Here is a 16,541-nt window from a genome sequence, read left to right on the forward strand (position 1 = left end):
GAGCATATAAACAGGAAGAGAATGGCTGTTTATGAGGGTGGACCGTGATAGGACAAGGGGGAATGGTCTTAAACTGAGACAGGGGAGGTTTAGATTAGATGTTAGGAGGAAATATTTCACTCGGAGGGTGGTAACACACTGGAATAGGTTGCCCAAGGAGGTTGTGGATGCTCTGTTGCTGGAGGCATTCAAGGCCAGGCTGAATGTGGTTCTGGGCATCCTGGTCTAGTGGTTGGTGACCCTGCACCTAGCAGGGGGTTTGAAACTCGATGATCATTGTGATCCTTTTCAACCCAGGCCATTCTATGATTCTATGATAACTGAAGTCTGCTTCAGAACCAATAAGGTTATAATAATAATATGGAGATATCTAGTGAATGTGAGAAAAAAAGGAGGTCAACATATTCAAGACAGACAGAAAATTATCAAGGGAATGTGTTGGTTATTTGATGAGAAGCAAGAGAAAATAATTTACACTATATATAAACACTTGTGTCAATGTATTTCAATACGTGTTTTTCAAAAACAATGCATAAAGAAAAAAAAATCACTGTCTCTTTTCTAACTAAAATTATATCACCTGTCAAAATTCAAAAGCTAGCATACTGTGCTCAGTCTCAATTGTCTCAAAAAAGATAAAATACATATAATAAGAACATAAGTCTTCTGCAAAAAATGTTTTCAGTTAGATCAACTTGATGCAAACAGAAGTAAGAAGTTAAAATTGTTTTACGTTATGATGGGGTAAGTCAAAACACACATTTCTAATTGATTAATAATAAATGGTTTCAAACATCAGCAAGGAAGACTAGTGACATACTAGAACTACAGAATGGAACGATAAACCCACTGATATATAGATTTGTTTGTATGCATCTAAACCTATGTGCAAGTATATATGCACAGAAGTCCTGTTACATTCAGACACTTAATTGTCTCCTAACTTCCAACTAAAAATCTAATTCTAACATGATTTTCACTTACTAATAATTCTATTATAAAAAGGAAATATAAACATAGTAAAAAAGTTGAAATAGTGAGCTACAATTTGAATCATGTACTGCATTTCATGTATCAAGAAATTTATGCATCTGGCTTCCCTATTTACAGTAAATGTAATATGTCTCAAAATGGGACACAGGCAAGGAGTAACAATAAAATAGCATAGATATTGAATGATTTTTAACAGATTCCTGAAAGAAACCTGTATTGAGTTATATTGCAAAAGAGAATAGCATAATCGAGTCAAGATAGTTCGTAACAAAAGTTGTTATATCATCTTATTATTATTACTTCTCAATTCTAGGTTCTGCCACACTGAATATCTGCAGGGTTTTTTATTTCTTTTTTTTAACGTTTCATTTAAACAAAATTATTGTTTATGGTTTAGAAATGTATTAACAGAAATAATGTAACTCCTCTTCCAGAACTTCTAGGTAGTTTCTTCATGATACCACATAACTCATGTTTACTACTTCATTTGGACATCTACTTTCAATAAAAATGTTAGATGTTTTCCATCTTGTTATAACTTTTTTTTTTTTTTTTGCTGATGTTCTCTATTAACTTTCTTAAGTAAATTCTGACCAAGTAGAATGCTAATATTTACTCAAATTTCAAAAACACAGTAAGAATTAAGTATTCCATTTCACGTTATTGTGAAAGAAATGGAAGTTTTACTCTTCATTCTTCAAAGAAACTTTGGTTTTCTGGCTGAATTTTAGCAGAGACTTGTTCTCCTGAAAACTGAAAATAATTAAACTACTGAAATAAGAGATTCAACTAGATCACAGCTAGAACTGTTCTGTGGTCCTGTATGTGAGAAGCTGAACATTTGCCTTTAAAAACATGAGCAGAAGTAGATAAAAGAATCATAGAATACTTCAAGTTGGAGGGAAACTACAAGGGTCAGCAAGTCCAGTATACTGCTCAGCTCAGAATCAGAGAATCACAGGGGTTGGAAGGGACCTCAAGAGATCAAGACCAATACCTCTGATAAAGCAGGTACCCTGCAATAAGTCACACGGGTAGGCATCCAGACAGGTCTTGAGTATCTCTATAGAAGGAGGCTCCACAACCTCTGTGGGCAACCTGTTCTAATGCTCCATCACCTGTACCATAAAGATCTTCTGAATGTTAGTATGGAACTTTCTGTGTTCAAGTCTTAGGCCATTACATTACACTACATTAAATTACACTACTGAGAAGAGCCTGGCCTCATCCTTTTGTCTCCCACCTCCCCATAGATATTCATAAACATTAACAGATCTCCTCTCAGTCTTTTTTTCTCCCCAAGGCTGAACAGACCCAGGTTACTCAGCCTTTCCTCATACAGTAGATGTGGCCTGCCCTCTATCATCTTTGTGGCCATCTGCAGGACTCCTAGGAGATCCCTGTCTTTTTTGAACTGGGGAACCCAGAACTGGATACACTATTCTAAACGGGGCCTCACCAGGATGGAGAAGAGGAGGAGTATCACCTCCCCCTATCTGCTGGCCACACTCTTAATGCACCCTAGGACACCATTGGCCTTCTTGGCTAAAAGGGAACACTGCTGGCTCATGGCCAACCTGTTGTCCACCAGGACCCCCAGGTCCTTCTCTAGAGTGTTCCTCTCCAGCAGGCCAGCCCCTAATCTGTATTGACACATGCATTTATTCCTCCCCAGGTGCAAGACTCTACACTCATTCCTGTTAAATCTCAGCAGGTTCCTCCCTCTCCAGCTTTCTAGTTTGCCCAAGTCTTGTTGAATGGTAGCATAACCTTCAGCTGTGTCAGCCAATCCTCCCAGCTTTGCATCATCAGCAAACTTGCTGAGGGTGGACTCTGCCCCTTCATTCAGTTTTTTGATGGACCCAGTACCACCCCTGGGGAACACTACCAGTTACAGGCCTCCAACCAGACAGCACCACTGACTAAGGCCCAACAGAAATTAAACAATGTGTTAAGAACGTTGTCCAAGTGCTTCATGAACTCTGTGCAGTAGTCACTGTGCTGGGAATCTTATTCCAGTCCCTGGCCACTCTCCAGGTGAAGAACCTTTTGCTAATATCCAACCTGACTCTTCCCTGATGCAGCTCCATGATGTTCCCTTGAATCTATTCCTGTCAACAGGGAGCAAAGATCAGTACCTCCCTCTTCACTCTTCCCTTGACGAATCTGTAGATTGCCATGAGGCCTGCCCTCAGCCTTCTCTAGGCTGACCAAACTAAGTTACCTCAGCTTCTCCTGCTCAATCTTGTCCTCTAGAAACTTCAATATCCTTTGGACATTTTCTAATAATTTTATGTCTTTATAGATACTGCTATTCTCAAAAATGTTATATTTAGAGAGTTCTAACGTAATTTTTTTCAGAAGTGCTTTGCTGTTATGTATTTATATATGTGATTGTATATGCAGATGTGTATGTTTACACACAAAACAATGTGAAATGGTAGTCGGAGTAATAGTATGCATGCCTTGTCTACACAGATTCACATAAAAATCTAAATGAAGGAAATGAACAATGAAATCTTTCATGTGCATCAATCATCCTTATATGAATGAATTATACAGCTTGCAATGTATAATTGCTTACTGACACACTTATCCCCCGAGGTCAGTCTTTACAGATGGAGACAGTCAGCTTGTTTGCTCATTTTTAAACTATTATTCTCACTATATTCTAAATGTTCCTGAAGATAATGAAGTGTGACTTCCCCAATAAGTTTTTTGTGATGCCTATCTGTGTAATATTCAAACACCTTGTGTAAAAAATGAGTCTACAATCCTACAAAGATTAGAATTGTAGTCAATGCAATCTCATACTCTGAGAGAAAATAGATTCTAAAAAGTCTTTTTTTTTTCCTTTTCTATATGCTTCTCCTTGAAAACACTTTTATTCATGAGTTGTCATGTTTTGTCTGAAAAATTGTTGCTACAGGATGTAATTATGTATGTATAACTCTTACAATATATTAATAATATTATATTAATTATAATATTATATTAATATTATATATATCATAATATAATATTTATAAATATATAAATAGGCATATAAAGGGCAATTAAAAAAAAAAAACTATCTAGAAAGAACCTAGCTCTCCAGAAACTGTTTCAGTAATAAAGCTAATGAGCAGGAACAGTGATCAATGTATTTATTAGTGGCACAGTTATTGCAAAGACATCCTCTCAGTTTATGCAAAGAACAGTCCACTGAGCAAATGCCCTATTTTCCCCAGGAGGTGCAAGGACTCTGGATCCTATTTAAAAGCATGCCACATGAGAAAAAAAATCAGCAATAAAATTAAAATGAGTTCAACCATGAATTGATTAAATTTACTAGAATAAATGGACTCAGTCCTGCCTTTAAAGCATATTTGTTCCATGGACAATTGTCACTCAGCAGTGTGGTTTGGAGAAAAAAAAATATCTCATTTATTTAGTGAATTGCATACTAGTTCAGCAGCTTGCAGAAGAAATTTATCACTGTTTGTATGTTCATTTCAGAGCAGAGCACAGTATTCATAGGATGTACATTAATATTTTTTTGTTTAGATGTTTAGCATCTAGAGTCTACCAATGTAAGAAGACCTATCTGTTTATGGCCTACTCAGCCAAACATAGTCCCTTTGCTTGTGAACTATGGGAACCTTGCAGTTCCTCATTCCAAGAATCAAACTGAGAGGCAGAATCCTTCAGGAAATGGGTCTACTATACTGTAGAGTACCATTTTCAGGAAAGTGATTATTCACCTTCTGCTCCATAGCCACACATTTCTGGTATCATATCTGTACCTGTTCAACCTACCCTTACATAAAAAAAAATGAAGCATTTGCTAATTAAGCTGAAGACCAAGAAAGGCACTACAGTTTAAAGACCCTATCGTTTAAAGGAAGAAATACAATGAAAACAAAGTCATTTACATATGGAAAATCACATTTCTATGATTCAGTAAGCTTTTTTGTAAGTTTTCTTTCAAGTTCAGCTTTTACTTTCTGAGCATTATGAGACAGTAAGAGAAAAATATACTATTACAAACCTTATATACCCCATGAAAGTTCAATGGATTTTTTTGTTGTTGTCTAATACTACCTTACAATTAATTAGGTGAATTATTCTTGATGACATTTTTATCATCAGAAAAGCATATTCCATATTCAAAGGAAAGCATCTAAAATATTTAACATAAACATTACAGTAATATTAAATATTATTGATATCACTTGAAGTGGAAAAATTCCTTAAATGATCAATTCAGATAATAGGAAATCAAATAAATTATTAGTTTTTCAAGCAAAGTTTGTAATGACATGCTAGATACTCTGAAATTTGTGGCAGAAAATATTACACGATATCATTTTTGTGTTGTTTAACAACCACATGAACAAACATTGAATGTAACATAGCAATAATCAGATTGTACAGTTATTGATGAGTGAGAAGTTCTGTTAATAATCCAGGAACACAGCGAATAACATGAAACTGGAGAAAACACAGCTTTTTAGTCAGGTACAAAAACCTTATCTCATGTTTGAAATCAACACATTTGTGACTGTAAATGGAAACCCAACTACAAATATTTGTAATTTGTAACAAGAACTTTACAAGCAGATGTACAATAAACTTGCATGCCCTGAGCTAAAAGGTAATCAGTTAGAGCATGATAACATATTCAGACAGACATATCTTCAGTAATCTCCTAAATAATGAATTATATATTATTTTCTCATTTTATTTCTAAATATCACACAGAGATATATAACATTCATTTAGTTTTATTTTTCTTCATAAAATTATACATTTAACTCTTTCAGTTGTTTGTCAAAATGAATATATTACAAATTACTCTGTATTTTATCCATTTGTTCTTACCATCACAAGTTGGGAGTGGGTGACTCCACCAGTGATTTTTTTCACATAGTAAAGGCTCCTCATGACTCAGCCTATAACCTGGATCACAACTAAATGAGACAGTGGAACCTATTGAGAAGTCATGTCCATAGCGGCGTCCATGCACTGGTATGCCAGGATCCAAACAAGAGTAAGTATTAACAGTTACACCTATATTCAAGAAAAAAAAAATCACAGTTAAACTAGTTAAACAAAATCTAGATTTTTATTTATTTATCTATTTAAAGTAATTCTTTGTATTGCAGTGGTGGGGAAGCATCAAACATTTTCAATAATTTATCCTTGACCTTTGCTTCTTTGTGTAACTGCTATAGAATATTTTGGATAATGCAATGCATCCTGCTGATACTGTAGACAAAGTAATGTTCCATAATTTAGAGTAATTTTAGGTTTATTCTGTCTCATCAGTATTAATGTGATTTTGTCCCTGACACTGATACTGAAGAGTTTTGATGATAACTTAAAATCCTTGTTTTTAGCCTGTTTCTTCCTGATCAAACTCTGTTTTCCAACTTGAGATGTTTCTTTCTATTTTTCCAAGAACAACACTGAATCATTAAGCATTGTTAACATTCAGAAAAGAAAAATGAGACTTGGACAATATTGGATAATATAGCACAAAATAAAATATTAGAAATAGTAAGAACTAAACAACAATAAAATATATACCAGATGTCTGCATATAATCAGAGGATGTTAAGCAGAAAAGCTATTGGAAATAGTTTATTCTGTGTAAAACTTGTAAACATGCACAATTTTCACCTACTGTTTAACATAATAATAATAATAATAATATTCAGCCCTGGTGAGGCCACATCTCAAATACAGCATTCAGTTTTGGGAACCTCACTACAAGAAAGACATCAAGGCCCTGGAGTGTCTTCAGAGAAGGGCAACGAAGTTTCTGAGGGGTCTGGAGCACAAGTGTTATGACGAGTGGCTGAGGGATCTGGGATTGTTTACTCTGGAGAAGAGAAGGCTCAGGGGTGACCTTATCACTTCCTACAATTACCTGAAAGGAGGTTGTAGAGAGGTGAGGTCAGCCTCTTCTCCCATGTAACTAGTGATAGTACTAGGGAGAATTGCCTTGAGTTGCGCCAGGGGAGATTCGGGTTGGACATTAGGAAATAGTACTTCTGTGAGAGAGTGGCCGGGTACTGGAAAGGGAGGCACAGGGAGGTGGTGGAGTCATTGTCCTTGGAGGTGTTTGATAAATGTTTAGATGCTGTACTGAGGGACATGGTTTAGTGAGGAAATGTTCGTGATAGACGAACAGTTGGACCAGGGGATCTTAGAATCACCAAGATTGGAAAAGAACTCTCCTCTATGATTCTATAATTTAACCATCGTTCTTCACTAGTTCACAGCAGAATTCTGGAATGGGGATCAATTTTATTGAAAACATATTTTATAATGAAATGGAAGAATTCATACATTTGAAAAAAAAATTACATTTTCTTTCAAACTGTATTAAATTAAAACTGTTAGAAGTAAGAATAATTTTAATAAATGCAGCTTCCCTCTTTCTGTTGTTCACATTCCTGAAGTGTAATATCAGGCATCAAACATTATTCATTTAGTCATTTTTGTAAGAATTATGTAGTATTTACCAGGAGAATTAATCTAATAGTCTGTGTAAGGATAGTTATCCCTCAAACTTCCAAAAGGATGAGAATTAACAAATTATTAGTTCTCTCATTGATGTAATTAAGTTATATATTGTGGGGATGGCTAAGATAGTAAATAATTTTAGATATAATAGTTGACTTTCTGCATAACTTTTCAGAATTTAACATTCAGTGGAGTTCAAAGCATTTCAAAATTTATGTAACAAATTCAACATATTATATTAAATATCCTTACCATTAGTGATAAGGAATAGTGAAATTAGTGGAAAAAATAAGGTAAAAAAAATTAAGAACGTATTAAAATTCCTTGGAGATAGTCCCAACTAGTAGGATTTCAAAACAGAAATAGATAACATCATGTTCATGATTATTACTAAATGTATTAGAACAACTATTTTTCACACAAAATTGATATGTAGAACAAATGTATTTTTAGAATCACAAAAAATAAATGAAATGATAATACAGCAACTTCTCTGAATTTCACAAATTCATAAAGGTATTAAATCTTACTGATACATTCTGCAGTGTATTTTATATAACTGCAATAAGGGAAAAAGAATACACAAAATATTACATATATATTTTTATATACAAAAATCATAACGAACAGATAACAGGCAGGATTATAGTTCCCTAAATATCCATAATCATTAATTTACGCAAATCACATTTCCTTCTAGCTTCAGAGCTGGAGGTGTATTAATCAGAACAGTAATTCGGGTATTTTCCTTGGATTTTCATTATCTTCTTGATGTTATGCTATTTTAAACATACAAAAATACTCTATGCAAAAAGCAAAAACAACACAGAAGAATAACATCCTGAAGAAAGTCATTTGCTTCCCATTATCTTCTGATTCTTAAAGGGCAAAGCACTGCAGCAATAACATCAAACTCAAAGTGAGATTACCTGTCATCATTTTGAAAAACTAACTAAAACTTGCTCCGTTTGAAAAATAAGAGGCCTGACTCAGCAATTTACAGAAGTCAACACCTTTCAGTTTTATGACCATGAAAAGCAAAGAGGAAATAAAATCATACATATTGACTTACTTTCATAGTGAATCTTGAATCCATTGTTAGAACGACTGTTGTCAGTTGTGAAGAGAAGATAAATGAAATTGCTACTGCTAAAGAGGAATTGTGGGACCTGAGTACCATTGTAAGATCCCAGAAGTGGAGATAATAAACTTGGTCCATCATGAACTTCCAAAACATCATAATTAAGTTCTGTCTGAAATCTGGAATTGAGGAAAGACCCATAGGCACAAATATAAGCAGCAGTTAAAACAAATTCAACAAACACATGCAAAGTATGTCATATTTTTCAAACTATCCTACTTTCCTGATCCTATTATTTCAGTTATTGCTCCAAATATCTACTTTACAATAACAATTATTATGTAATACAATATCCAAATTTCAGGTTAGTGCTCTAGTAAGATGAGAAATAAATTTAAATTCCTTGATCAAGTTTATAGTACAGAAAACTAAGAGACATATAATTTGTTAACAAAGATGAATATTACCTATTTGAATATGTTATATCACAGAATTATTTTCTAACACGGAAAAGTAAAGGAAGTGAGATAGAGCCTAGGTTTATGTGTTTCTTTATTGTATCTATTCCATTTGGCACAAATATCATTGAAGTACATGATGTTAAGAATGAATAACAATCTAATGGTTTGCTTTTATAATTGTCTATAAGCAGTAATATAATTATTTAAGTCCTTTTTGAGACTCCTGGTGCTCTGAGCTAAGTGAGGCTCAGTCCAAAGAAGTATCAGAATTTGGGCAGAAAAAAAATCCTGTTTTAGAAAACACTACAAAGCTAAATGTCTCTACAGCCCATGTGTGCTGCGTTTGACAAGAAAAAGAAGAGGGTGACACTGATGCTAGATAGATATGCTACTCCTGTTTTAGACGGTATCAGCAATCCCAAATCTCTGATATTTTCACAGCAGTTTCTCTCTTTCTTGCTATGGTAGATAAAACATTAATCATCTTGCTTTAGTGGGCTCACTGGTGAATCACTGAAAAACCCTTCTTGCATTAGAAAGAAACAATTAACAGCAGGACTCTATCCTTCAGATACTCCTAACTCCTTCACTGATTTACTTGGATGCCTAATTCAGCTTTGTGAAATCCATCCAAGAAACCACATGATTATCAGCAATGCACTCTCTGCTTCTGTATTTATATCTCACAAGTCAGAACTTAAAAATCAAAGAAACATGACAAAATAAGAGAAGCTAAATAAGGCCTCCAAAATATGCTTTCTTTTATTCCTGTTCTGCTCATATGAAATTATGTAGAAAGAGAACAGAGAAATAAAATAATAGGGACATAAAGAAATAAATCATCATAAGCCTAAGAAGCCAAATAGCTAAAAGTTTAGCTGAAAGTTTTTCAGTTGTTTTTTGATTGTTCCTACATGGCCTGAGAAATATCTATTTCTAAAAGGCTAAACAACTAGGCATTTTATTATTATTATTATTTTCTTTTTAATTTTTTTTCCTCCCATTAAACCATACAGAACAAAAGCAATCACGGAAATAGATCATCTAGTCTTGCTCTGGTTTCCTAGTCATAAAAGAACTAAGCATACATAAGATAGAAAATGCAAAAGGAATTGACATCTCCTCCCAAACGCAAAACAACTGGAAGGTTGAGGAAGGAATAATAAAACTAAGTTGAATCTCCAAAGACATACCATGAATTCCCTCTTGTGTACGTGACAGTGAAAGAATATATACAATACTGTACATAGCAGAGAAACAAGATAATTTGATTTGAATTTCTAACAGTGATACTTGTATTGTTTTTCTTCTAAAATACTTTTTATCCTTATAATCAGCCAATCTGATATGTTTATATATCATCTGGTTATTAACTGCTGTGAGCAATCAGTAGGGTTTTATAGGAAATTGAATAAAAAACAATTTTTAGCTTCTGTCAGACTACTCCAGCATCCTTTTCTACTTAACAAACCACTAATCTTAAAATAATCTGGATGGTCACTGATCTTAAATTAACCTGGATGACTTCACTGCTATATATGTATATATATATATTCCCTGTATATATTCTACTGGAGGACTTCAGAATATTCGGTTACAGTTGATTTCACTTCTATCCAACTAACACAGGACAAAACAATCTTATGCAAAAATATAAAGATGCCTTAATATTTACAACATGCATCTTCATTTCTAAGAGACAACCTGTCAGCTCAAGGTGGTGTCAGGATATGAGCAGAACATCCCAACACAAAGTGCTCTCATTAGTCAAATGTGACTAGTGCTCCAATCAGTAGTTTGCTGATTAACATCCCTAGAATTTAAATGCTCATAATTAGGCTTCATGATGAACACTTCATTACAGTGAATGGCAGATTTCTTACTTTCATCATTTCAACTCAGCCTATATTGATATATATAGGCTGAGTTGATATATATTGAGTTGATATATATTGATATACAATAAATATCAAACAGATTATTGAAGCTATGACTTTGTGAAAGGAACAAACCCTTCAGACTACTCATTCATAGTCATGAAGCAAAACAGAAAAGTCCTTCTGGACACCAGGAAATCATTAAAAGGACGTTATTCTCTATCTGTAGATCTTTCTCTATCTGTAGATCTTTTCTTTCCACCTGTGTCAAGCTTCATGCGATAGGAACAGCACAGACAAGCAGAATGCAGAATGTTGAATATATGCAGTTCTACTACAGCAAGATGAGAAATAAAAAGGGAATCTAAACTACCATGCAAATGATAAGCTGAAAGTAAAGTTAAGGTGGCAGTCTGCAGGAAACATGTATTAACAAGGATTCTTCCCATCATCCTGGGGAATTCAAATATAAAGGATATAAAGATGTTAAATACGTACTATATATTTTTACCCTTGCTGAAATATATTTATATTTAAAAACTACTGAATCATAGAAATCTGGATATTTCCATTAAAAATAAAGTTAGAAATGGGATATTTCTGTATTTCTGGACAAAGCTGAGATGTAAAAAAAAAAAAAGGAAAAAATATGAAGGTTTGGATTTTAATTAAAAAGGGATAGTAATTTGGATATAGGTTCAAATATGTATATTTTTCAAAATTAACCTTCTATCTTTGGGGAAATTCTGCAGCAGATTTGAAGTAGAAAGATCATAATAAGGACAGTAAGACCATAATGAGTTTTGCAAATGAAGGAAGTATATCTATTTCTCTGAATAACAATTCAAATTCTATAAAAATACTAATAATGTCAAAGTAATATAAATATATATATATATATGCACTAGTACATTATGAGCATTAATTTCATTATGAGGTTTACAAATTAGTACATTTACATCCAAATGTGTAATTATACACAGGTAGCTTTAAAAGGAATGCCTTCTATTTATTTCCATGGAAACTACAACAAAGAGTACAATAGCACTATCTGATAGAGCAAATTCTCAGCTCAAACCAGTCTATCAACATACTCACCACCATTAGCTATGCATTTTCACCAGCAATGAAGAAGAGCCCGCAGGCTACGCTTGTAAAAATCTGCACCAGTGGAAATGACTTGCTCTTGCTGCTGCCACTGCTGAAATGCAACAACCGCCACCTCACTGTGCTTACATCCATTGTTTCACCTCCATAAACATTCACCAAGAGTCAATGAATGTCAGTAGGGGCAATTTTTCCCTCATGGAGGAATTCAGTGGCACACCTTTACTTCAAACACGCTTCCATGTCAGACACCATCATATCAGACTGACCCTCTGTGGCCATCTGTTATACAGCAATAACATTTAATGGAATATTTGTGGGAAGTTTCAATCCCTACTGCCATACCACCTACACCTGCCTCTGATGTCACAGGCCAACATAATAAAATAGGAGGCATTACTTTTCGGATCAGCTCTCATATACCTAAATTCATGGGTGCAAATAAAAATAATGCATTTTCAGAGGTTATCCTGCACATAAAAACATAAATACACACCCTTATATGTAAATAAGGTCTCTCTGAATTTACCTTGTTGCATCTGACCAGTATGCATATCATCCCTAGATGAGACAAGTGACAAAACTGGTTTGAACAAGCAGCAACGGAAAAGGAGGAAGTGTAATAATATGGTTAGCTTATAAAGAGAATAAGAGGTCCCTCTGTGATCTGAAAAGATCACATCCTGTTCTTATTGCTCTTAACTGCACATCTAATAGAGGCTGTGCTGTTTTATGACAAGGCTTTAATGTATTAGAAGCCAGAAGTGTACATCTGAGACTGTCAGATTTAATGCAGCTCAGGAGTGAAGGGAGAATATCTAGCTGATAAAGCATTTTGATAATAAAAAGACTTCTTCAATTTGAAATGACTGACAAGAAAATTTTTATTGATAATGATATGAATTAAAAAAGATTATTTCAAATGGACTGATTTTTTTTCAAAAATCTGAATTCTTGAAAGTTCCATGATTTTAATTTTTAATTTTTATTTACAATAAAGAAAACTAAAATGTTCCTCTCAACTCAGAATTGAAACAATTTTGATGAATTTGTGCAAGAGTTATTTTTTTTTTAATGTATATTAAATTTTAATTATCAAATTTGATAGGACTCAATTTTAAGCTTACTTACAACTGTGATCGTGGAAGATCACTTTTCATTTCATACTAAAGATGAGAGATATCTTTGAAATTTCTGTATTCCATGTCCTCTAATTGTATATAATGTCATGTGAGCATATTATTACAGTATAAACTATGGTACAATAAAAAAATCAACTTGTTCACAATGAGAAATTTTGCTAAGATTGTCATTTTCTTACTCTGTTACTCTGTATAAATTTTAATTGTATTGAAATGAAGCAGTATCTTCTCTTTAGATTGAACGTAATTAAGAAATAGTCAAAAGATGCAGCGCAAATAACAATTGAGATGTACTTGCACATTTTGTGCTATAACTTCGAATCTCAAAATCTTTTTCTTTTCTGAATCATCGTACAGTCTCTTCATATTAGCAATTAAGAAGAAATCTAGAACATGCTTAAAATATGTAGAATATAAACAATTTATCAATTAAATTTAATGTCTTGCTATTTCATAATGAGCTTAAGTTCCATGCCTACAGCTTGCTGCCATGAGAATTTTAAGGCTTTTAACGTATTTCATTCCTTGGAATCAGGTAGGGACAACATAAGCAAAACATAGGAAAAATGGGTTGCTGCAGTAAAGTCTGGGGGAACTGGAATTCCATCCTATAAGCACACACTCAGAAAAACAGATCAGATGACCTGATATTTAAATATTCACAATGGATAAAAGCATGAATTCATGCAGTTCAGTATTGACCACTGACCGAGATTTCAGAGATCAGTGATTTCAGATTTCACACATTTGAGGAAAAGAAAATGGCTTCATAATATAATTCATCACATTAACACAGTTAGAAGCAAATTAAACGTGCTACTCTTCTTTATAAACAGACCAAACTTTTAACTAGGGCAGACAGACTTAAATATATGCTAAAGGGTAGGAATTTTAAAAGCTTTTCAGTTTATTGAAGTACAATTACATTCAAGAAAAAAATTGATGACCTGAAGGCACAAAGGTGTTTTAGAAAATACTACCTGATAACACAATTGCTTGATTTAAGAAAAAGTGAAAATTAAGTTTATGATAGAGCTAACACAGAACTGCTTCTAGGTAAAAACTGGAAAATATGAAATAAGAAAAACATTAGCCAAGACCTTTCAAATGTAATTTTGATAGAGTGTCCTGGTTCAGCTTCTATCACCCACTCACAATTCAAGGAGTCTTTATAATACCCAGGCCAGCCTGGAGAGAGGATTACTCCACTGGGAGATGAAAAATGCCCACCACACGGAGCTAAAAGTGAAATAAAGACAAATGTATAATGATACAGGCTTATGATAAATAATTCATAGTTGTCAATTTCAATATAGCGTGACTATACTTAAATTTTAAAAATCCATCTGCAAGAAGGTGAAATGAGGTTTAAAGCTGACAAACCCTGTGGGGCTTGGAATTAGATGGAAAGAACTGAATTAAAATCTTAAAAGCTTAAAACCTTAAGAAGAGAAAATTAATTCTGTTCAAAAGAGGTGACATAAGCATTTATATTGCATTTTTAAAGCTACGATCCATTTTACTGTAACAAAGGAGTTACAGTAAAACACTTCTTAAGAACTATGAATAGCTTTTAATTGTGAGTAGAGAGATTTTAAAAGCCTATGCTGAAGGTTCAGTTGAATATTAAGCTAGGAATTCATAAACTGCCATTTCAGCTTTGAAAAGGATCTACTGTGAGAACACATACATTATTTGTCAGATCAGCAGTTAAAATTTCACGTTCATTTATAATCCTTACAAAATTAGCTTATATTTTTGGCAAATATATTTTAAATGCTGTAAAATATCTATAGCCAACCAGAAATACAGGAAATAATATGTATTATTTCTCTCAGAGATTGTGAGTAAATACAAATAGGAAAACTTTATTAAAACATAAATGAAACCGAAGTACCTTAAGTTAGTTAATAAAGCAATTATTTTCTTTTCTGCTATTTCTTTATCCAACATATTAATGAGATTGGTAAGGATATCGATTAAACAGGAATTTAAAAATGAAAAGAATATTGTTGGTGTGCTGCTAACACTAGAGCTCATTGCCTTAAATCCTTTCTAGAGTTGGACGAATACATACTTTAAAAAGAAAAAAGAAAAAAAGAATTCATCCTTTTGAAAATTGTAGTTCCGCTAGTGCCAAATAAGAGCTATCTGGAAGCATGAGCAGTGCAAACTATAACCTTTTTAGGCTTACTAAGTTTCTTGGATAAACTTTCATTATTACACAGCCCATATAGCAGTGTTCTCAACACAGATTTTTTTTTTTTTCATATTTCTCTTCTTTCCTTCTTGCAGATAGAGTTATAATAGAGGATCATTCTCACTGGATTTCTTTATTATGGCCTTCGTTTCACAGTAGCTTTGTGCTAACTATTTGCAGAAGTTTGAATTTCATTTAATTACAACTTAAGGAATATTCAATATAAAGAAAAGTACATACCTCCACACTTAGGAATAGGTCCACTCCACATTACTTTTCCATCCACTAGCATGCAAGTGATTGTTTCAGTTCCCTGTGTTTTGATAAATCCTTCCTCACAAATAACAGAAATTGAGCTCCCCAACTGAAAGTTGTCACCAAAACGCCGAGCATTGATTGGTACTCCGGGATCAGGGCATTCATTATGCCCAAATGCTGTGCAAAGAAAAAAAAAGTCAGAAGAAAATCAATAGCAAACAAAATTGTGTGATAAGTTTTGCAATTAAGATAAAGTTTTTACAGTTTTATTATGTTAGTACAAAGAAACTATTAATATTAGGAAACGAAGAAATATGTTTGTCCAACAGAAAAAAAAAAAAAAAAAGTATAGTATTAAAAAACTGTTTGTAATGTGATAATTTTATCAGCATAAATCTCTGGACAGCCATGCTGTCAGAAGACATCAGTGATGGTACAAGCCCAACCTGTCTAATACTACAACAGGCCAGAAGGTTCCATGAAAAGTGTAGGGCAGGCATCTGTGATATAACAGTATTTTTTAATTTATTGTTTTTATTTTTAATTCACTGATAAATTTATTAGAACCATAATAACTTGAGTGTGCCTAACATTGCCATTGTATGATTTTATTTTTTTCCCCCAAACTGGAAGCATTTGAACAATAGGAGGGAATTTGGGAAAAGAAGATTTTCAAAGAAAATTTGAGATTTTAATCATATGGTTTTAGTTATGCTCAAATATATTTCTAATAGGTATAAATCTGTCCAAATTTCAAGTACATCTAAGAGCAGATTAAAAAAAAATAGAATTACTTTAAATATATCTGAATACGATAACAAAGATAGTTTATTTCTGTTACCATAAATATTATATAGAATTCACCTTACCCAGGGAGAAAAGACAAGTTCATCTTCCTACCAGTAGTGA

At 33.4% G+C, this 16,541-nt stretch overlaps 1 protein-coding gene across 6 annotated transcripts in view; it reads right to left on the reverse strand.

Annotated features, from left to right (window-relative positions):
* The window catches only part of CSMD3 (CUB and Sushi multiple domains 3), a 567,558-nt gene that overhangs the window by 192,036 nt on the left and 358,981 nt on the right, over positions 1-16,541 (reverse strand). For all 6 annotated transcript variants that reach the window (XM_040695846.2, XM_015283035.4, XM_040695845.2 and 3 more), the window contains 4 exons: positions 15,615-15,809; positions 14,275-14,413; positions 8,579-8,766; positions 5,857-6,045 (listed from right to left, as the gene is read on the reverse strand). In XM_040695846.2, coding sequence (XP_040551780.1) covers positions 5,857-6,045; positions 8,579-8,766; positions 14,275-14,413; positions 15,615-15,809 — 711 coding nt within the window. The remainder of the gene's footprint in view (positions 1-5,856; positions 6,046-8,578; positions 8,767-14,274; positions 14,414-15,614; positions 15,810-16,541) is intronic.

Source organism: Gallus gallus, chromosome 2, assembly GCF_016699485.2.
Source record: "Gallus gallus isolate bGalGal1 chromosome 2, bGalGal1.mat.broiler.GRCg7b, whole genome shotgun sequence".
NCBI classification, from domain to species: domain Eukaryota; kingdom Metazoa; phylum Chordata; class Aves; order Galliformes; family Phasianidae; genus Gallus; species Gallus gallus.